The 22,461-nt window shown below is 40.7% G+C and overlaps 1 protein-coding gene across 2 annotated transcripts; it reads right to left on the bottom strand.

The window, feature by feature from the left end:
- Positions 1-756: 756 nt before the first annotated feature.
- LOC147117806 (interferon regulatory factor 4-like) lies at positions 757-15,381 on the bottom strand. 2 transcript variants are annotated; one of them, XM_085989131.1, is made up of 9 exons: positions 14,742-15,381; positions 14,073-14,275; positions 12,092-12,278; positions 11,463-11,545; positions 11,227-11,362; positions 9,631-9,732; positions 5,592-5,954; positions 4,514-4,629; positions 757-1,429 (listed from the first exon to the last, which is right to left on the bottom strand). In XM_085989131.1, exons 2-9 carry the CDS (start codon positions 14,271-14,273, stop codon positions 1,292-1,294), a joined length of 1,326 nt encoding a protein of 441 aa, XP_085845257.1. In that variant the 5' UTR covers positions 14,274-14,275; positions 14,742-15,381; the 3' UTR covers positions 757-1,291. The 2 variants fall into 2 exon arrangements, with proteins under 2 accessions (XP_085845257.1, XP_085845256.1); XM_085989130.1 differs by having other exon boundaries at positions 11,463-11,548; positions 14,742-15,379.
- Positions 15,382-22,461: the final 7,080 nt, after the last annotated feature.

Raw genomic sequence — 22,461 nt, 5'->3', positions numbered from 1 at the left:
TAATATAATTGTTGCACTAAAATAATGGGCTAGCTTGAAAAAGGGGAGGGGGGAAACAGTTTTAGATTAATCAATTAATTCTCAATCTCTGGGGTTAACCTTTCTACTGCAATCAAACATTAATTTTGATAAACATTGAAATCAAGAGCAATAACTCCTACACATCTATATAAAGATATTGAATGTTTTGGCCATTATCATTCTTTTTTTTTCCATGATCAGGCAGTTAATTTAGGCTTGTCACTTGCCCTTAACTGCCCTCAAAAAGTAAAAGGAATTGTGGCCTGTGGCCCAAGCACTTCAAAAAAAAATGCAACTGTGTGTTTGTTATGTAAATAGGCATAAATGTGTCAAGTAGCATAACAATGTTGTGCAATGGTCAACAGCATAATAAGATCCTTTGCAAATGAGCAGTATGACCAGGAAGAAACAGATTTTATACATCATGCCTGGAATTGCCCCAGTGGCTTGATGCTTGATGACAGCTGGTAAACATGGGACTTAAAAAAGTCATTTGACTAACATGAAAACAGGAAGCTTCAGAGTACTGGTCTGATGCTAATTTTAATTATTGGCTAACCAGTTGTTATAGTGTGTTATGAACTTTTGTTGCAGAATGCTACTGTTAGAATTTTGAGGAATTGTGCTTTTCTTTGGCATTTTAAGAAACTTGCCCATAATTATGGTCAAGAGATTTGCACAATTAAAATGAAGAAAATAATAAATTTTGCATATGCCTAACCATTAAAATATCTCCTTAAAAAAAGACTTTTTAAAAAGCTTTATTTTTAATAGAAAAAAATAACTATTTAACAGCTTAGAAAATTCAACACAAATATTTCTAAAATTAAAATGCATATTAATTTAGGATATTATATCCCAGAATTCTCTTTTACATCTCTGATGTAAAAATTTTTAAATTTCCCTGAGACTTTCAAACTCCAAAATAAATACATTGAACCACAAAAAAAGCATTGGTTTGCACAACGAAGAGTGCTCCAATGAGAAGTGAATTTCATTCCTAAACAGCAAGGTGACCACTGCAATCATCTATTGAGAGAGTCAGTTTGGCAGTGTATCATCACTCACAATGTAATATTGCCAGGACAGTGCCGCGGCATAGTCTTCAGCAGTAGGCTCAACTACTTCCGGTATCCATGCTGTTCGCTGGGGTGACAGTAAGCAAAAGGAATAATTCTCTTTACTGAAATTCCAGAACAAGGTGCTGGATTTATGGTTTTCCTTCAGTTGTGTCGAGTTGCACAGTAAAAATCGTTGGATCTTCAAACTTTTAGTCTTGGATCGAATGTCGAATAGATCTGTGATAATCCTCTGGACTGTTCACATGTTCAGGCATCTCAAACCCTCTAAAATGTCCACTGTTCTGTTGAGTGAAGTAATAAAGCCGTCTGGCAAACACTGGCTCGACCTAAGGACAAATGACAGTTACATTGATATTACTTGAAAGCTTACAGTATATACTGTTTTGGTCTGCTTCCGAGTCCAAACTATATGACATCACTAAACTGTTATCACAATGTTCTGGCTGAAACATAAATTCCACATTAGTTTAGAACACCAGTCATAGGACGTTTTTGCAGGATAGAGAAAGTGAAGCCTCAAGTATTCCTCTTCGCTCTCGAGCTCCTTGCTCGAGGGGGATCTCACCATGTGGCGGATACTAAGTCAGCAACTCAGACATGGGATGACATATGTAGGGGATCTCATTGAAACTTATAAAATTCTAACAGGACTAGACAGACTAGATGCAGGAAGGATGTTCCTGATGGCCGGGGAGTCCAGAACCAGGGGTCACAGTCTAAGGATAAGGGGTAAGCCATTTAGGACAGAGATGGAGGAATTTCTTCACCCAGAGAGTGGTGAACCTGTGGAATTCTCTACCACAGAAGACAGTGGAGGCCAATTCATTAAATATATTCAAGAAGGAGTTAGGTATATTTCTTAAGGCTAAAGGGATCAAGGGATATGGGGAGAAGGCAGGGACAGGGTACTGAATTTGGATGATCAGCCATGATCTCATTGAATGGCAGAGCAGGCTCGAGGGGCCGAATGGCCTACTACTGCTCCTATCTTCTATGTTCCTATGTATAGATGGTGAAAGGTGACCAGAGGGGAACTTCAACTTGGTAAATAACAGAAGACATGCTCAATGGCACAGATGCTCCCTTTGTTGGTAATGTGAAAGTCTAACAGAGGTCTTGGCTTTTGAAGACTTGTGTTTTACACCGGATTGGTCATAAATGCCACAGTAATTTATAAATTGGCATCACAGGGATAGCACAGTGGACCACCAAAACCTGACACCATTGAACACAGGGTTGATCCCTCACTCAGCTGAATTTCTGATCTCAATCACTCTGCTCCAGGTAGGCATCATCCATAGACCAAGCATCTCCCCCAAGTGATTGAACGGAAAGGCTTCACCTAAACCGCTCACGTACTTCCTAGTAGCTAGCTGAAAACAGTACTGATGGTGACCTAGGAGTAACCTGTAAGAGATGTCTGGCGAAGGGGGATAAAATGGTGGTGGGGGGGTTGGCATACGTCTTCAGAAGGGTACATAGCAGTGAAAAAAATTGGTGCAATGAGAAACAAGCAACACATACAGGTTGGATATCCAACCTTCTGGGGACGCTGTCTATTATATGCAATAAAAAGTTGACACTAGAGCAATTGTCTAACATGTATCTGTTCTAATACAAAAGCAAAATACTGCAGATGCTGGAAATCTGAAATAAAAACAGAAAATGCTGGAAATACTCAGCAGGTCAGGCAGCATCTGTGGAGAGAGAAAGAGTTAACGTTTCAGGTCTGAAACGTCAATTCTGTTTCTCTCTCCACAGATGCTGCCTGACCTGCTGAGTATTTCCAACATTTTGTGTTTTTATTTTATGTATCTGTTCTAGACAGGCTTATGCAATGTTTGGGAGATCAGAGATGTCCTGGAGTCACCGAGAAGCCTTTAGGGTCAGGAAAAATATTGCAAGTACTTTAATTCAGTTCTAAATAAAATATAAACATTCTATGGTCTCTCCTCCATCCTGTTGGAATTGCAGAAACAAATCTATTTTTGATGCTTTTCCAAACATGCAAAATCCTCCAGTGCTATTGCTGCAATTATCAGCAACCACATTCTATTACAACTCTAACAAATCTCTGAGAAAATATGCTCTGTTTGATATTTGTCCTGGCCTCATTGTCCTTTATAATCTCATTTATAATCTTGTAACTAAGAGTGCAGAGGAAATCTTTGACTCTCATGTATCCAATTGCAAAGGTTATGTGTAACACACAAAGCAAACATGCAACTATTAACACTTTCTGGAATTAAAACTGCAAAAATAGACAAATTGCATGGGGTGCCAATAATCAAATAGTTTCTGTTTTAATTAAACTATACAGTTACCATAGACTTGACTCATGCAAATGTAATATTCAGAGGCCAAATCACAGATCAAAATGTGCATTTTTAAAGTAAGGATAAAACTTTGTACGGACACGAAGGGAATCAAGGGATATGGGGATCGGGTGGGAAGGTGGAGTTGAGGTAGAAGATCAGCCACGATCTTATTGAATGGCGGAGCAGGCTCGAGGGGTCATATGACCTACTCCTGCTCCTTTTTCTTATATATGTGTTATTGCCACATATTAACTTCCCAAATTCACTTTTATTACCACATTCAGATAAATATATGTATTACGACTGCAGACAAATCATATCCCTATTCTTACCATTGCTGTAATCACCACCTGCTCATAATTTCAGTTTTAGTGATGCAAAGATCAATTCTAACGATGCTAACCTAACCTTGAACTCATTCTGTCCATATTAGTAACATAAAATAAGACTTCCATTAAAATAGCAGAAAAAGTAATGTCATATGGACGCATTAACATTTGAATATCAATATCCCCTACAAGGGTAATTTTACAGATCTGCACTGCCAGCAGAGAATTATGGGTGTGCATTGCCCACAATTTTCTGACCATTAATCAGCAGTCCATGCACAAATTTCCAATTTGCGTTGCTGGTGGGCAAAGGTCGCCACCAGCAGCATAGACTTATGCCCGTTGTCATTTAAAGCTCTGACGTTCAGTCTTTGTTCCACATCTCTTTCATGTATAGTGATTACCATGGAAGTTCCTTCTGTAACATCCATAATCATCAGACACTGACATGATGATTATATTCACTTTTGAGTGATTATTTGCAACTTCTGTTAGAAGTCACGGAGAGAACTGCATAAAGAAGAACTGGCCAGTGGTTCAGCAAAAGTGAAAGAAAAAACAAATTAGTAATGATTAGGACGATTGTAACTTTTGAGGAATGCGAGATTGACTGGGGTATCAGACAAACTCATACTGAAAATAGATCGCCCACTTACTCTGCTTATAACCCCACTAATTCGCAGTATAAAAAGGCTAGATGTGTGTCTTTTTTCCTCACTTATTAAACTGTTTCTTGCACATTATACAATTATTGGAAACTTACATGTGCTGTGATAAGTTTTCTTGATCTCTGTGGATCTGGAAATTCTTCACCAAAACAGAACACAATTTGGAACCTTGGCATGTGTAGACGGCCATGATGTGCATAGCTTTGTAGCTCTGCCGAAGAGAAATAGGTCTTATTATTACAGTTCATCAGCCTTAAATAATCTGTTCCAAACACATCTACAAGTAAATGCCTGACTGTTCAACAATAAACCAGAAATAACTACTTTACTCCAACTTAGTACAATTAAGAATGATAAACATAGAAGATAGGAGCAGGAGTAGGCCATTCGGCCCCTCGAGCCTGCTCCGCCATTTAATGAGATCATGGCTGATCATCCAAATTCAGTACCCTGTCCCTGCTTTCTCTCCATATCCCTTGATCCCTTTAGCCTTAAGAAAGATATCTAACTCCTTCTTGAATATATTTAATGAATTGGCCTCAACTGCCTTTTGTGGTAGAGAATTCCACAGGTTCACCACTCTCTGGGTGAAGAAATTCCTCCTCATCTCAGTCCTAAATGGCTTACCCCTTATCCTTAGACTGTGACCCCTGGTTCTGGACTCCCCCGCCATCAGGAACAGCCTTCCTGCATCTAGTCTGTCTAGTCCTGTTAGAATTTTTATAAGTTACCCATCCATCCCATCAGTAATCTTCAATTGGTACATTCTAATTGTAAGTTAATTACTTCCACCATTTTCAGATTTATGTTTAAATAGTTGTTATAATATTAGCTAACATGACCCCCATTACCTAAACTTCTCCCTTCTCTGCTCCTATGCATGTTCACAAATTTTGAAAAACTGAAATCATATTAATGCCCGAGTAATCTTACAAAAGGAAACACAATGGCCTAGAAAATCATCTCTAGCAGTGACGCAATGCGGGCGGTATCGAATCGGCCGTCCGCTATATGCAGTGCCTGATATTCAGTTCTATTGCAGTCACCGCTGGAGATGATTTTCTAGGCCTTTGCGTCATATGTTTTCTATTTTTTCCCCTAGGGTAAGAAGTGGCTTGATGTAAAAAAATTAAATTTATAGATAATTTTTTGTTTTTAAAAACACTCGGTTACCTGCTAAAAACTGTTGCGTGTCAAAAAGTTTTGTGACTTGGTCCCTCTCCAGCTTGTTTGGCCGGTCGCTGTATGGTGCTAACGGTCCTTCCCAGTAGATTCTGCTCTGGCACAATCGTTTGGCATAGAGGCCATCAGGTGTCATCCACAGCAGGACTCCCTTCTCCAAGTGACTGAGCAGCTTTTCAATACCCTTGCGTTGTGCATTGCTGTCTGGATAAGGAAACAGCACCTGATCTATGTTGCTAGCTGCAAATAGCTTATCATCTTGGCCATGGGCTATTCTACAACCTTCAGGGCTTGTTGTTGTCACGTCTCTCACCAGGGTTTCTCGATAATACAAACAAATTTGTAGCCGACAGTCTGCAAAAGCAAATCAAATTGATGTGTTCAGTATATCAGCAAGCCGAAAGTCATTGACATAATTCTCAGTAAATAAAAAGTAATGGAATTGCAAGGCGTTTGGGCATATTCCATTGGCAGGTCCAAGTATTTTGTCCACACAAATTGACTGAATCAATCAGTTAACATGTAAATATGCAGCGTCTTTAGGGTCAGGCAATGCCAAGTAGCTTTTCAGAGTTCGTAAGGCAGAACTCACATTCTGAAATTTAGAAGTTCCTGGTAACCTCTAAAACCGGCATAGCCAATCTTGGACATGAGCAGGATTAGGACTAAGGTAACGATTCAAGGAGTCCAAATTTGGACTCCCATGTCCATTTTTCAGGATTCCAAAGATACATTTGGCAAGTTCTGACATCACTTTTGTCTTCCTCCCGTCATCTTTTCTTGTTTTTTTTTCCTTTTGCTCTTTTAGCTTTTCTTTCTTCCCTTTGTCTTATTTTCCCTCCTTTTATTTTTTTAAAAATGGGCCATTTATTCTCAACACTTGATTCTTATACCATCTTGATCTTTTCATTTTCTGGGTGCTTGTATTTTGATTCAATTTTCGTTTTCAATTTTGTGTCTTCTGGTCTTTGTTCATGAATGAAATCGTTCTTCCCTTCTTCATCTTCTGTGCTTTTTGCTCTTCAGGCCAAAGTCTCGGCCAGGGTTGGGGAAAGGGAGGGACATTCGGGGGATTGGCGATGGCTGGAAGGAAGTCTTAGAAATACCAGGCAGGATCAGAGGCCACACTTGTCCAATTTAGAAAACTTTCATCCCTTTTTCTGCACCCAACTGAAGAGTCTGCCATCCACTGTATGGTTGGACACATGGCTAGATTTAACAGTGGACACAAGGATTTATTGTCAGATTTCTGACTCTGCTGATCCACATTTAAAAATTGACAATGGGCAAAATGAAATGCAATTAATCACGGGTTAACAACAGAGGGGATCACAAGTGCCAAAAGAAAATTAGAAAGCCAGCCAGAACAATATGACAAAATGCATTTTCAAGGTGCTCAGTTATTGTATTGACTTATAAGCAACCTATGTATAGTAACATAAACTCAATTGTACATGATGAGCATCAAGCAGTTTATGTAAGTAAGGAAATACCTGTTGGTGATGAAAACACTATCCTTCACTTTTCATAATAAGAACATAAGAAATAGGAGCAGGAGTAGGCCATACGGCCCCTCGGGCCTGCTCCGCCATTCAATAGGATCATGGCTGATCCGAACCTAGACTCACGTCCACTTCCCTGCCCGCTCCCCATAACCCTTAACTCCCTTATCAGCTAGGAAACTGTCTATCTCCGTTTTAAATTTATTTAATGTCGCAGCTTCCACAGCTCTCTGGAGTAGCAAATTCCATAGATTTACTACCCTCTGAGTGAAGAAGTTTCTCCTCATCTCAGTTTTGAAAGGACAGCCCCTTATTCTAAGATTATGCCCCCTAGTTCTAGTCTCACCCATCAGTGGAAACATCCTCCCCACATCCACCCGATCAAGCCCCCTCACAATCTTATATGTTTCGATAAGATCGCCTCTCATTCTTCTGAATTCCAATGAGTAGAGGCCCAACCTTTCCTCATAAGTCAACCCCCTCATCTCCGGAATCAACCAAGTGAACCTTCTCTGAACTGCCTCGAGAGCAAGTATATCTTTTCTTAAATATGGAAACCAAAACTGTACGCAGTATTCCAGGTGTGGCCTCACCAGTACCCTGTATAACTGAAGCAAGACTTCCCTGCTTTTATACTCCATCCCCCTTGCAATAAAAGCCAAGATTCCATTGGCCTTCCTGATCACCTGCTGCACCTGCATACTAACCTTCTGTGTTTCATGCACCAGGACCCCCAGATCCCTTTGTACTGTAGCATTTTGCAGTTTCTCTCCATTTAGATAATAACTTGCTCTTTGATTTTTTCTGCCAAAGTGCATAACCTCACACTTTCCAACATTATATTCCATCTGCCAAATTTCTGCCCACTCACTTAGCCTGTCTATGTCCTTTTGCAGGTTTATGTCCTCCTCACTCACTGCTTTCCCTCCCATCTTTGTATCGTCGGCAAACTTGGATACGTTGCACTTGGTCCCCTCCTCCAAATCGTTAATATAGATTGTAAAGAGTTGGGGTCCCAGCACTGACCCCTGTGGAACACCACTAGTTACTGATTGCCAACCCGAGAATGAACCATTTATCCCAACTCTCTGTTTTCTGTTAGATAGCCAATCTTCCACCCATGCCAGTATATTACCCCCAATCCCGTGATTTTTTTAATCTTGTGCAGTAATCTTGTGTGGCACCTTGTCAAATGCCTTTTGGAAGTCCAAATACACCACATCCACTGGTTCCCCTTTATCCACCCTGTTTGTTACGTCCTCAAAGAATTCGAGCAAATTTGTCAAGCATGATTTCCCCTTCATAAAACTATGCTGACTCTGTCCGATTAAATTATGCTTATCCAAATGTCCTGTTACTGCTTCCTTAATAATGGGCTCCAACATTTCACCAACTACAGATGTTAGGCTAACTGGTCTATAGTTTCCAGCCTTTTGTTTACCTCACACATCTACAACCCAAATTCTACTCTTTAGATGATAAATGTTAAGAAATAAGTTAAATCACTTGAAGTATCAGGATTGGGTTAATCCACAATAGTCCCTACCTTAATAACGCAAGCACAGGAGCCCACCAGAGTACTGTTTCCAATGTGTTCAAAACAAAAATGCCTTTTTCATTTTATACTATAACTCAAATACTGAAGATGCTTTAACCTGCCACATGTAATTAGATGGTCTCACTAGTCACTATTACTGAAATACTACTTACTGCAGCCTCATGCTACTCTATATAATTGCAATATGATGCTACTTGACAATTTTCTTGGACCAAAACTGCAGTGCTCAATTCACTAAACGGAGTCTTTATTAGTGGTTCAATATGCATTGTGCAAAATCTGGGTAGTTAACAGCATGCAAAACTAGTACCATTTAACTACCCAAAAGTGTGACTATTTCTGGCAGCTTTTTCAGACTATCACTCCCATTCATAATAAAGATGATTGGCTTATCCATACACAACTGCATTCATCACAAGTTACAGATCAGAGGGATCCTCTCTTCAGAATTAGAAAAGCCTTTAGCAACAACAACAACTTGCATTTATATAGTAAAATGTCCCAAGGCGTTTCACAGGAGTGATTACCAAACAAAATTTGACACGGAGGCACAAAGATATTTTGACAGGTGATCAAAACCTTAGTCAAAGAGGCAGGTTTTAAGGAGTGCCTTAAAAAGGAGAGAGAGAGAGAGAATGCATCTCGGAGGGTTGCAAGGTTGGAGGAGGTTACAGAGATAGTGAAGGGCGAGGCCATGGACAGATTTGAAAACAAGGATGAGAATTTTTTTTTTTAAAACATCGGGTCATTGCCAGACCAGGAGCCAGTGTAGGTCAGCGAGCACAGGGGTGATGAGTGAACGGGACTTGGTGCGAGTTAGGATATAGACAGCAGAGTTTTGGATGAATTCAAGTTTATGGAGGGTGGGAAATGGGAGGCTGGCCAGGGGAACATTGAATAGTCAAATCTAGAGGTACCAAAGGCATGAATAAGTACTGCTAATGTGCAAATGTCACATGCATAGACTCACCCGAAAGAGCCAGTGCTTCAGCAGATCTAGGTTCTATAGAAATGCCAGGTGCTTGTGATTCAACAGGTGCACAAGCATAAAATGATCCAGTTACCTGATAACCTGTAAACAGTGAGAAGAAACTAAAATGATGCGCTGGTTTAAAAGTATTGTTACAATTAACATAACTTGCATAGCATAATCAGTCTTAATATTCTAAATTGATAAGGAAATACAGCATGTATGTTAGATAATGTATTTCTCGAATTTGGTAAACATTTGCATCCATGTGGAGATTACCTAATTGCAATAAATTTGCATCATTAACTTTAATTTACAGACAAAGGTTGACTGATCTCATCTGTTAACATTCAGCAAAACATTCTACACAAAGATTAGGTCCAAACTTCTTGCTTTATTGGAGGAAGTACTTTATCACTGTACATATGCACGCAAGCGGTGTATGGTTTGGTTTGGCAATATAATATTGTCACATATTCTGATAACCTAATTTGACAATGTTGGGATCAATGAGTAACTTGTTAAAACCAGTTAAAGGGTCTTGCTAATTGGTTCCCCTCTCCATTGCTCCATCTTGCATATATTGGAAGTAAATATGAGCGCAACATATTGCATGGATTCACTGTGCATTTATTTAGTAGCAGGGTCTCAAGTCAATTTACAGCAGGGTGAGGAAGGAGAATTTTTTCTTTGTAGTTTAGAATGAAGGGCCTTTTTTTAAAATTTGTATATGGGATGTGGGCATCGCTGGCAAGGCCAGCATTTATTGCCCATCCCCAATTGCCCTGGAGAAGGTGGTGGTGAGCCACCTTCTTGAACCGCTGCAGTCCTTGTGGTGAAGGTACTCCCACTGTGCTGTTACGGAGAGTGTTCCTGGATTTTGACCCAGCGACGATGAAGGATCGGCGATATACTTCTAAGTCAGGATGGTGTGTGACTTGGAGGGGAACTTGGAGGTGGTGGTGTTCCCATGCGCCTTCTGCCCTTGTCCTTCTAAGTGGAAGAGGTCGCAGGTTTGGGAGGTGCTGCCGAAGAAGCCTTGGTGAGTTGCTGCAGTGCATCTTGTAGATGGTACACACTGCAGCCACATTTCGCTGGTGGTGGAGTGAGTGAATGTTTAAGGTGGTGGATGGGGTGCCAATCAAGTGGGCTGCTTTGTCCTGGATGAAGTCAAGCTGAGTATTGTTGGAGCTGCACTCATCCAGGCAAGTGGAGAGTATTCCATCACACTCCTGACTTGTGCCTTGTAGATGGTGGAAAGGCTTTGGGGAGTCAGGAGGTGAGACACTCACCACAGAATACCTAGCCTCTGACCTGCTCTTGTTGCCACAGTATGTGTGTGGCTGATCCAGTTAAGTTTCTGGTCAATGGTGACCCCCAGGATGTTGATGGTGGGAGATTCGGCGATGGTAATACCGTTGAATGTCAGGATGAAGTTAAAATGCCTTCCTGCATTTTGGACTGGACTGGTACTATCTGAGCTATTCGTTCACAAGGGAAGAGGCACTTTTTGTTTGCATATTATTATATTAACATAATTAATGTCATGTAATCAGTTGTGCTCCATTACACAGGCCATTATGTGGGAAATCTTACCATTTTCGCAACTAGGTCCTTGCCAGTGATGGTTCCGTGGAGGGAATGGCACTGCTGGGCACTGATACGAGAGCTCTGGATGTGGCTGTTCAAATTCTCTCCAGCTATGCTCATGTTGAACTATATAATTGGGTAGCTGAAAGCCATAATAAAATGATTGCTTTTCACTGTTTTGCACAAAGGAGTACGGTATTAACTGCCAGCTGAAATGCATTAAGTGAAGGGGTCTCACTTACCTGGGGCGGCATTGAAGAATATGTAGGGTAAGAATGGTGGTTCATTAACACTTGTGGATCTTCCATGCTCACTTGTTTTGATCCTGCTGATAATAAAAAGACAAAATGGAAAAGTGAATAAATGTGTACAAATTTAAAAGAAATTACAAAGGAAATAAATACTGCAATTTTCCATAATTTTGAAAGTTATCAAATCAAGATACTGTTAGAAGGAAATGTTGCTTTAAGTCCTGTTCAATTATTTTACCCTCCCCATTCTAGTTCAATCCCCAGATAAAAGTTTTTTTTCCCCCAAAGAAAACAAAGTCAGTTAGTGAGATCAAATAGGAAACTCTCTGGTATCCGGCACCGACGGGACCGGGATGGGGCCGGTTGATTAAAAATTCCGGATGACGGAGAGGGTTATCTACCGAGGCTATTTTTAACAAACAAAGAGTCAGACTCCTGTTATTGAGGTGTTCTGACTTCTCTGACAGCGCCAAGAAGCCGAGTAGTGGCAGTTTGGAGAACTACCCCCACTGACTAACTCGGCCACCGCGGGAGACTCGGACTCGGACTTGGCAACAATTCCGGTTATTGAGGTGTTTTCGGAGTATGAATTTTGCTGGTTAAACAAGAGTTTCCTGTACCTTTTTTTGCCCCTTCTGGTATAATCTTGTACACTTTGTATGGATCGGAGATGTCGAGTTGACTACGTTCAACCAATTCTTCAAAGTCGTTGCTCTTATTTAAGGCACATCTCAGTCTAGTCTTCCATGTTGGGGGATCTGGTTTGTCAATTCCCTCACGAAATTTGCCTTTGAAAAGTGCCCAAGCCTTGGGAGAAAGTATTTGGTAAGAGTGAGTTTGGCAAATCACCAACATTTACTCCATTTCATAAACATCAAATATGTATACATGCTGTGTAAAAGAGTAAGATAAGTTATTAACCTGGATGTACACCATCTGAGAAATAATGAACATGCTGCATACTATATACTTTATTCCCATTAAAAAAAAAGGGTTAAATATTTCAGGGTACCCAAAACTACTGAGACTATGAATAGTTTCAAGTACAATTATTTTTTACCATAAAATGTAAATCTTCATCAGAAAGTATTCTCTCCACTGGCCACACCCCTACTTCATGCTTCCAAAAAGCACAAGATTTATGCACCATTAAGTAAGGACGCACTGTGTCCCCCAAGTTAAACTACTGATTACCTTTCTTTAACTCAACTATAACTAATATACATGTGGGTTAACAAGGCTTTGCTTACTCAAGGAACAAACTATATTTCACTCTGTATTCACTGAAAACACAAAATGTGTGGCTTCACCATGGTATAGAAGGGGATCAACCCCATGCCACCACACTCAGTGTAATGTTGCAAGTAGACTCACATTGGGAAACTACACATTCTAATTCTCTCTGACCTGTCATTTAACATTAGTCAAACCGTTAGCGTACTGTTCAAGCAAAATCGTGCTCTGAGGCATAACCATTTTACCAGAAACACATTTTCCAAAAATAATAAAAAACATTTGGGTACATAAATGTGAAAAAGATTTGCATTTTACACACACCATACCCGTCTGAATGCACATGCTATGCAATTACATTTAGAAATAATGTAAATGTTCTGGAAGCTAGGAAACCCCAAGTAGTTTTTTAAATTAGAAACAAGCCTTCTCCTGTCACCCCGTTTGCAAGAAACCTGTGAGAATAACTCATTATATCTCACATTGGGTATGTGCAGTGAGTCACTTCAATGGCTTATTTTATATTGATAGGTCAGTATCTTTCAGAAATACTCAGACACATTCTTGGCAATGATGCAATTTCCCTGAAACAAAAGTAAGAAGTTTTACCAGTGGTGCTGTCCAATTCTACCTCAACTTTAGACCACAATTATTCATGCACGCCTACTTAGGTCTTATTGTAGCTTTCCTGAAAGTAAAAGATAGTGCTGTGCAAGTCACAGTGTAATAGAAAGCAACCCGTGCACAGAATTGTCCTCAATGCACCTCAGCCTTGGCAACTGCGGGTGCTGGCCACATATGAAAGAACATAGCTCACTATCTCCACCACCATCACCTACCAATGAGGTGGTCCTTGGAAACACCACCCTATAGTGGCAGGTTAAACGGCAGCGCCTCATTTGTCGGACTTACAATAGATTAAGTGCCTCCAAGAGCTCTCACCCACGATACTCTTTGATGACATGTGCACGATCACATGGCTTCTCACGACAGCAGAGAGCGACCATAGGGAAGCAAGGGAATGGCAGCAAAGCTGCGGGCTCGGGAAAAGATGCTGTCAATGTCTCCCATTATCTAAAGCAGGTAGCTAGCGGAGGACCTGGGGGATAAGGTGGACAGGGTAGGGGAGGCAGGCAGTTGCACTCGAGCCCACGGATTCAGCAGCGAGGTCAGCAGTGATGTCAGGCGGATTCCGTAGGCTGACATACGCGGATTACATTGAAAAAGCGGAAAGGCTCCGAGACCAAATTTTTTTTTTAAAAAAAAGGGGAAATGAACACCTTCCCCCAGTGAGAGAGAGAGAGAAAAAAATCAGAAGTAGAGAAAGCTAAAGCAGGCGAGAAATGAAGTGACAGAAAGTGCGTGTACCTTGAAAAGTGCAGCGTCCTCGTCCCGGTTGTAATCCTGTTTCCCGGCGTGTTTCCAAGGAATCCGAAAAATGGTCTTGTCCTCATCCTCCCAGATCAGACCGGGATATTTGCCGCTGTCAATCTGGTCAATCAACCACTGGCGGAGTTTGCCGTTTCCGGAAGTCACTGGAGCCATGTTACAGCCTGAATCCATATTCATGTCTATTTAATATAAGAGAGAGAGGCATATAAAGAAAGGGGGCATGCAAGCCAACCGGCGGGGTAAAGATTTACAGCGTGTTAATAATATTACATGAGAGAAAGAATACTTAGGACGAGTTGGACAATGTCTGCTGAAATCACATGGGCAGTTTCAGCAAGCATTCGGCCAACAAGGAACATTCCTGATTTCGGTGTGAACACATAATACTTGAAGCACTATTAAAATACAACCCCCCCCCCCCCTCCAGCCATACACACACACAAAGCCTTGCTCTGCCTTCCCGTCCAGAGCACAGTTTTAAAAACCAGCGTTTAAATGTTGCGGGTGGATCCTTTTACTGACTGACAGCTGTCCAATCAGTGTCTGATACTGGAAAGGCTACATTTCACAAAACACACAACTCCAACAAAGTAACCAGCCAGAGAAGTTACGAGTTCTGGCTACACTGCACTGCACCGCCCTTACCTTGTGCTTGATATCTAACTTCTAAGTGTTTAACGTTTGTTTGACTGGTTACGGTGTAGCAGATCCACTCGGCACAAGACTGTGAAAAGGAACTTTCTCTTATATACCGAGTCTTGGGGGCGGGACTGTCGCCCTGTGTCAATCACACTGTTTTTGTCGAAGTGTCACGCTCAGAAGGAGGGGGGGGGGGGGAAAAACCCCCAGCGACACACAACATTGCTCCATTTCAAAGCACGAAACGTTACTAACCTATTTGTTTACCAGAAGAATTTGACATATCGGCATTAAAAAAAAGACATTCAGATCGGAGCACCCGATAGATAGTAAATTAACCTGAGCACCGAGACGGGAAAGTCCGCACGTGACATTTCAAGACAGGCTAGTCTCTGGAATACGAACCGAAAATAGTGTAGTCGCTCAAAATTTAAATCAAAATGTATATACACAATGAGACATGCTCCGAGAATGAACATGCCGCCGCGTCTTCTAAATGAAATCGAATAGGGAAACAGTAGGAAAGGGACAAAACCAATCTGACAGTGACTGATTTTCCCAGTTGAGATCAAAGAATCATAGAAATTTGCGGCACAGGAGGAGGCCATTCAACCCATCATGTCTGTGCCGACTGGCAAAGAGCTATCCAGCCTAACCCCACTTTCCAGCTCTTGGTCTGTAGCCCTGTAGGTTACGGCACTTCAAGTGCACATCCAAGTACTTTTTAAATGCGATGAGGGTTTCTGCCTCTCCCACCCTTTCAGGCAGTGAGTTCCAGACCCCCACCACCCTCTGGGTGAAAAAAGTTCTCAACTCCCCTCTAATCCTTCTACCCATTACTTTAAATCTATGCCCCCTGGTTAATGACCTCTCTGCTAAGGGAAAAGATGTTCCAAATTTTCCCCAATCGTAGTAATTTATCTGTTCTATCATTGCACATATATTCTTACCTTACTGTTGTATGGTACCATCCACTGTGGATGGTTTTAAAGCATTAATAGTTATAAAGTATTGTGAAAATAATCGCATTATGTTAGTAAATCACCAAAGACTTCGAATGTAGTTTAAGGCTGTTTAACCACAGTCTCGCTGAGCCACACAAATCAGGAAAATCCCAGGTTGGATCCCCAGTCTGGCGTTAGCTGGTCTCAGCCAAGATGCAATGCTGCCGTTAATTCTGGGTTAGGGAGAGCAAAACTCAGACAGTATTCCCATTTCTGTCTCGCTACTGTATTTCGCAACCTATGATAGAAGCATGGATCTAAAGGAAGGATCAGGCTCGGCTGTAATGCCTCCCGTAGCCAAATAGCCTGCCAATGCTCACTGTCAAGGTTGACACGGGAATAATGGACACTTGGACAATACACCAGGACATGAAACCATATCTCAGCAAGGAGGCAATGGGCCCAGGAGAGGTGGGAGACAAAAAATTCTGTTTGGGAATCAAGTCTAGCTTTTAACAAGTCGAAAGGTGCCTATGTGTGTACTTTTATGACACGGGATTGCGTATTTTAATAGTTCCAGGGCAATATATAAATCGCTCGCGCTTTTACATTGTAGATATATCTGCATTTATATGCGAGCGTGGTGTAACCACGGCGAACAAATTAGTTATTGAGTTGGGATTGCATTAAGAACCAATTCAGTACCGCCATCTCCTGGGGACTTCTCCGTTTATGAACGTGTCATCTTTCGCAAAATGTTCAACACTATCTGCACCCTCCTCTGGAGTGACAGTAATGTACCAGGTTGATTACGGCATCTCAGACTCAAATCGATCCCTTTCCCTGGAGAGATCCGTTTCAATCAAGACAAGCAGGGGTATTAAAGATCAACATTAAGATCTCATGTCTGCTTCTCAAATGATCACACGGAAGAATGTTGTGTTGTTGTTGCGGTTATAGGTTCCAAACACGAGAGGACCTGCTATCTTTAATAAATATTCTGTGTATTTTATCTGAGTCTCAAACACTGCCAGTTTCAATTCTAAGAAGAGTATCAGTTGCTTTTTATCTGCCACATTTTATCATCCTATTGGAAGGGGGAGCAGTTATTTTCTTGTAAAAAAAAATGGGTGGGCGGGGAGACAAAAAATCCAGAATGTCCTTATGTCTGGTAGTGTTTTCTTCCACTATCATTATCTGGACGTCTCAATCAATGGCTCAACTACAACTGGTAGATTCATCGTGGAAAGTCTGAGTGCCAGTGGAATTTGCCTGACATTCCTGTTCGTTTTATATGCGAGATATCGATTTGGCTTTTAGGGAAAATGTAACTGGTATTGTATTCACTTGTGGAATTTACCACGTTTATTTCAAACTGGGTACTGCAAGGCTGATTTTATTAAATGGGAGAAGGAAAGTTGTACCACTACATGATATCCATTCTTCGAATGTGTGAAACCGATATAAGTTATAGAGGGAAATTGTTTCCTTAATGAAATATTATTTTTATGTAGAATATTTTAATGTACCTTATAACATAGAAGTAAAACGGTGGTGCTTTACAGATCTGACTAACCAAATTAAGCGGGGTGAAGAGTATAATAAACAGAATGCAGTCTGAAAATGCCCAGCGAGAATTCCTCATCATTTTATACCCACAGCCTTTCTATTCGAAATCATTCGAAACTAGCATAGCCTCCTTAACTAATACTATTGATATTTTATGTGTATCTGCTGAGATTGGTGGATCCAACCACACAGATCTTTACTCCCGAATCCCGCTTGCATTACAAAGTTCCAAAGTTTTCAGAAGAGATTACTGAAACTGTCTGAGATGGCCAGGTTACATAACCAGCCGTGCTAGTTATCAAAAGCGGTTAGAGTGGGAGTTTCTGAAAATGCCTTCACTTTCTGCCCGTTCCATTTGTGTGGAACTAATTGGAACTCGAGAATTAAAAGCTAGTACTGTTTCTGAGTACAGATCAAGATAAGATGATGAAAAGATAGTAAACTAGGAACTGCAAAAAATATCGTGGGCTGATGTTCGTTCGGAAACTTAAATGGCCATTATTAGCGCCACACCTTTCTAATAAAGAATAAATCACTGTAAAAGACAGATATTTGATATACTGATGTACTCTTTGCTCCTAGAATCTGTTTCGTCAGGTTGTGAGAAAAAGCGCAATTTTCACGCCAAGTCTGATAAAAGGCGATTGGCTGACTGATCGCTGTTGGTTATAGAACCAGTCACTCTCGTAATTGAAATTACATCACAAGAACCCAGTCCGAAAAGAGGAATTTGACACATTATTAGTGTGTTCCTGAAAAGAAAGTCAAAACAAACATTGAAGGAGAGTAAGCTGCAAGACACCTACGTTTTATTTTCCACTGTTACTGCGAATAAGACCGAGCGTTTGGGCGCCCACCTTTTGCAACGATAATTCCCGAGGTGACATCACAAAAAAGTACAGAGAAAAACAGGAAAAGATGTAACTGTGCGAATAAACGCACCTGGCATTGTTTTGTCAAAATAACACCCATGGCCTATTTTAAGCAGCAAGTTCTTTTTCCAGTCTTGTATGCTTGGCTTTGTTTTTGTTGTTGATTCACTCAAAGGCGCTTCACAATCTACCAACATTAATGGTACTTTTAGATTCATTGTGGGCGGGGACTGTTGGAAAATGTTTAATTTCCCAAACTGAGAAGCAGGTCAATTTCAACCGGATAATTTCAACGATTTTATGGAATTAACTTGAAACGCTCAACATTTTCAAGAAAATGCAAGATAATCATGTATATATACATATGTGCATATTCAATTTTGTAAATGCATTACTTCCGATATTTATACATATAAACATCTTTTTTTCCCCCAGTTCGGCTCTCTCAGGATAAATTGTGATTTAGATGCGAGACAGAAGTTTCATACTGACCTGCTTACAAGACGAGATTACTTCCCTTGTGGTCTGTCATCGTGGATTCATTCTCAGACATATATTCCTGCACAAACCCGAAACATATATCAAAAGAGAAACATCTTAAACATAAGTGTAACAACGTCTGTAACCGATTGATTTTGTGAGTGTCCCGTTACTGTTCGAACAGAAGGGAAGGCAAATGCTTGTCACTTACCACAAACAGCAGCATTGTGCTAGATGTTGTTGGTCTGGGCAGGCAGCAATTCAACGTCGTACTTGTCACTAGAATTGCTTATAACAGGAATGGCCACATAAGTACTAATTTAAGTCAGTAATAAATCAGGACTTAATATCTACGGGTTCAGGAATGTGCTCGCATCAGTTCTACTTATTATGCGGGTGGATGCGACTGCATTTCCTGCCTGTCTAAAAACATCAATTTTTAAAAGGTTATACATGTCCCAGCTTTATTGGGTATTTCTTAAACATTGCTCATCACCCTTCTTTGAATTTACGGTCAAGTTAGTCATTGTTCTTATAAAACGCCAGCACATTTGTCTTCCTCTACAAAGGTTTACCCACAGGATTTAAACTGCAGTTATGGCACTCAGGAGTCTACCAACTGACACATGTATGTACTCAGGAGTTTACCAACTGTCACATGTATGTACTCAGGAGTTTACCAACTGTCACATGTATGTACTCGAGTCCACCAAATGCCACATGTATGTACTCAGGAGTCTACCAACTGACACATGTATGTACTCAGCAGTCTACCAACTGACACATGTATGTACTCAGCAGTCTACCAACTGACACATGTATGTACTCGAGTCTACCAACTGACACATGTATGTACTCGAGTCTACCAACTGACACATATATGTTCGAGTCCACCAACTGACACATGTATGTACTCAAGTCCAACTGTCACATGTATGTACTTGAGTCTACTAACTGATACATGTATGTACTCAAGTCCAACTGTCACATGTATGTACTCGAGTCCACCAATTAACACGTGTGTACGCAAGAGTCCATTAACTGACACATGTATGTACTCAGAAGTCCACCAAATGCCACATATATGTACTCAAGTCCACCAACTGACACATGTATGTACACAGGAGTCCACTAACTGACACATGTATGTACTTCAGTCTACTAACTGATACATGTATTTACTCAAGTCCAACTGTCACATGTATATACTCGAGACCGCCAACTAACATGTATGTACTTGAGCCTACCAACTGACACATGTATGTACACAGGAGTCCACCAACTGTCACATGTTATGGAAGCTTGGGAAGAAATAGTAGAGGCACTATTAGATATTTATAAAAATTCATGAGAAAATCGTATAGTGCCAGAGGACTGGAGGACAGCCAATGTTATTCCTATATTTAAAAAGGGAACTACAACAAGTCCAGTAACTATAGACCAGTTAGCTTAACATTGGTGGCAGGAAAGATAATGGAATCATCTCAAAGATATAATGGAAAACCTCTAGAAACCAAAAATATAATAAAGAATAGTCAACATGGATTTCAAAAGGTAAGGTCGTGCTTGACCAATATTATTGAATTCCTTGAAAAATTAACAGAAAGAGTAGACAAGGGTAATGCAGTAGACATAATATAAATGGATTTTCAAAAGGCCTTCAATTAGATACTGCATAATAGACTCATGACTATGGTCAGAGCTTGTGGAGTCAAGTGACAAGTAGCAGAATGGATAGCAAGCTGGCTAAAAACAGAAAACAGAGAGTAGGGGTTAAATGTAGTTACTCAGACTGGCTGAAGGTGGGAAGAAATATCCACAGGGATCGGTGCTGGGACCACTGTTGTTCACCATTTATATAAACTATTTGGACTCGGAATTGGAAGTACAATTTCAAAATTTGCAGCTGACACCAAATTTGGAGGTTTAGTTAATACTGAGGAAGACTGCGACAAAATAGAAGCAGACATTAACAACCTTGCAGAGTGGGTGTGTAAATTACAACTGAATTTTAATATAGGTAAGTGTGATGTGGTGCATTTTGGTAGGAGGAATAAGGTGGGCACATACTGCTTGGAAAATAAGAGTCTAAATATGGTAGAGGAGCAAAGGGATCTAGGGGTACATATTCACAAATCATTAAAAGTAGCAACACAAGTTAATAAGGCCACAAAAATGCAAACAAAACACTGGGGTACATTTCGAGAGGAATAGAATTGAAAAACAGAGAAGTGATGTTAAACTTGTATAGAACCTTGGTTATATCACACTTAGAGTACTGTGAACAGTTCTGGTCTCCATAGTACAAAAAAGATATAGAGGCATTGGAGAAGGTGCACAAATGATTTACAAGGAGGACACAGGAATTGAGAAGTTATAACTCTCAGGAAAGACTGAACAGACTGGGGCTCTTTTCTCTAGAAAAGAGAAGGCCAGGGGGTGGCTTAATAGAGTTGTTTAAAATGATGAAGGGGTTTGATTGAGTAGATGTAGAGAAGATGTTTCCACTTGTGGGGAGTCCAAAACAATGGGCCATAAATATAAGATAGTCACTAATAAATCCAATAAAGAATTTAGGAGAAACTTCTTTACCCAGAATGGTTACAATGTGAAACTTGCTACCACATGGAGTAGTTTAGGTGAACAGTATAGATGCCTTTATTGGGAAGCTAGGTAAGTACATGAGGGAGAAAAGAGTAGTAGGATATTCAGAAAGGGTTAAATAAAGTAGGGTGCTGGAAGGATTTTGTGGAGCATAAACACTGGCATTGACCAGTTGGGCCGAATGGCTTATGTGCTGCACAGTCTATGTAATGTACGTATTCGTGCAACTAGTAACTGCCACATGTATGTACTCAGGAGACCACTGACTGACACACGTATGTACCCAGGAAACCACTGACTGCCACATGTATGTACTCAGGAGACCACTGACACATGTATGTACCCAGGAAACCACTGGCTGACACATGTATGTACTCAGGAAACCACTGACTGCCACATGTATGTACTCAGGAAACCACTGACTGACATGTATGTACTCAGGAGACCACTGACACATGTATGTACCCAGGAAACCACTGGCTGACACATGTATGTACTCAGGAAACCACTGACTGCCACATGTATGTACTCAGGAGACCACTGACACATGTATGTACCCAGGAAACCACTGGCTGACACATGTATGTACCCAGGAAGCCACTGACTGACACATGTATGTACTCAGGACTCCATCTTGCTCACTACTGCCCAAGCATCCTATTTAACTATCCTGTCACACTCAAGTCAGGATAACACAATATTACACTTGTGACTAATATTGACTTTTAAGTGTTATAGATATGAGCAAGTGGAACCCAGTGCCTTATTTTCAATATAACCCTCATTACGTGGTTCAGGGAAGTACCTTTTTTTTTACTCATATGGGCTGAGCATCTGGAGTCTTGAACCCGCTAAAGGGTTTTGTAACTTCAAATGATAGAGTTTGTATATATCTCAGAATCTGAGACTGCAGTTTGTTAGGAATAAGAGCAGAGAAGTTACTAAACAACCTGCGTCGCATGCTATCTCTTTCCAATGAAAGTGAATCCATCTCCTCTCATATGTCCACGTAATAAAGGAATGCAATTGAAATATGACTGGGGATGATCTTTCAAGATGATTAAACTTTGCTGTTGTTTAGTTAGATTCACGTGTATTTCATATAACTACAGTAAGTTGATACATGCGAATTAGAGAGAGAAAACCCCCCATCTCTGGATGTAAACACCACCGCTCAATAGAGGAACATGAACCCCACAGGAAGGGCTTCAACTTCAGACTGAAGGGGAAACAAGCCGCTGGCAGTACCACCAGCAG

This window comes from Somniosus microcephalus, chromosome 5, assembly GCF_052327205.1.
Source record: "Somniosus microcephalus isolate GS21.2 chromosome 5, FLI_Smic_1.0, whole genome shotgun sequence".
Taxonomy (NCBI): domain Eukaryota; kingdom Metazoa; phylum Chordata; class Chondrichthyes; order Squaliformes; family Somniosidae; genus Somniosus; species Somniosus microcephalus.
This window is presented reverse-complemented; position numbering and strand designations above follow the sequence as displayed.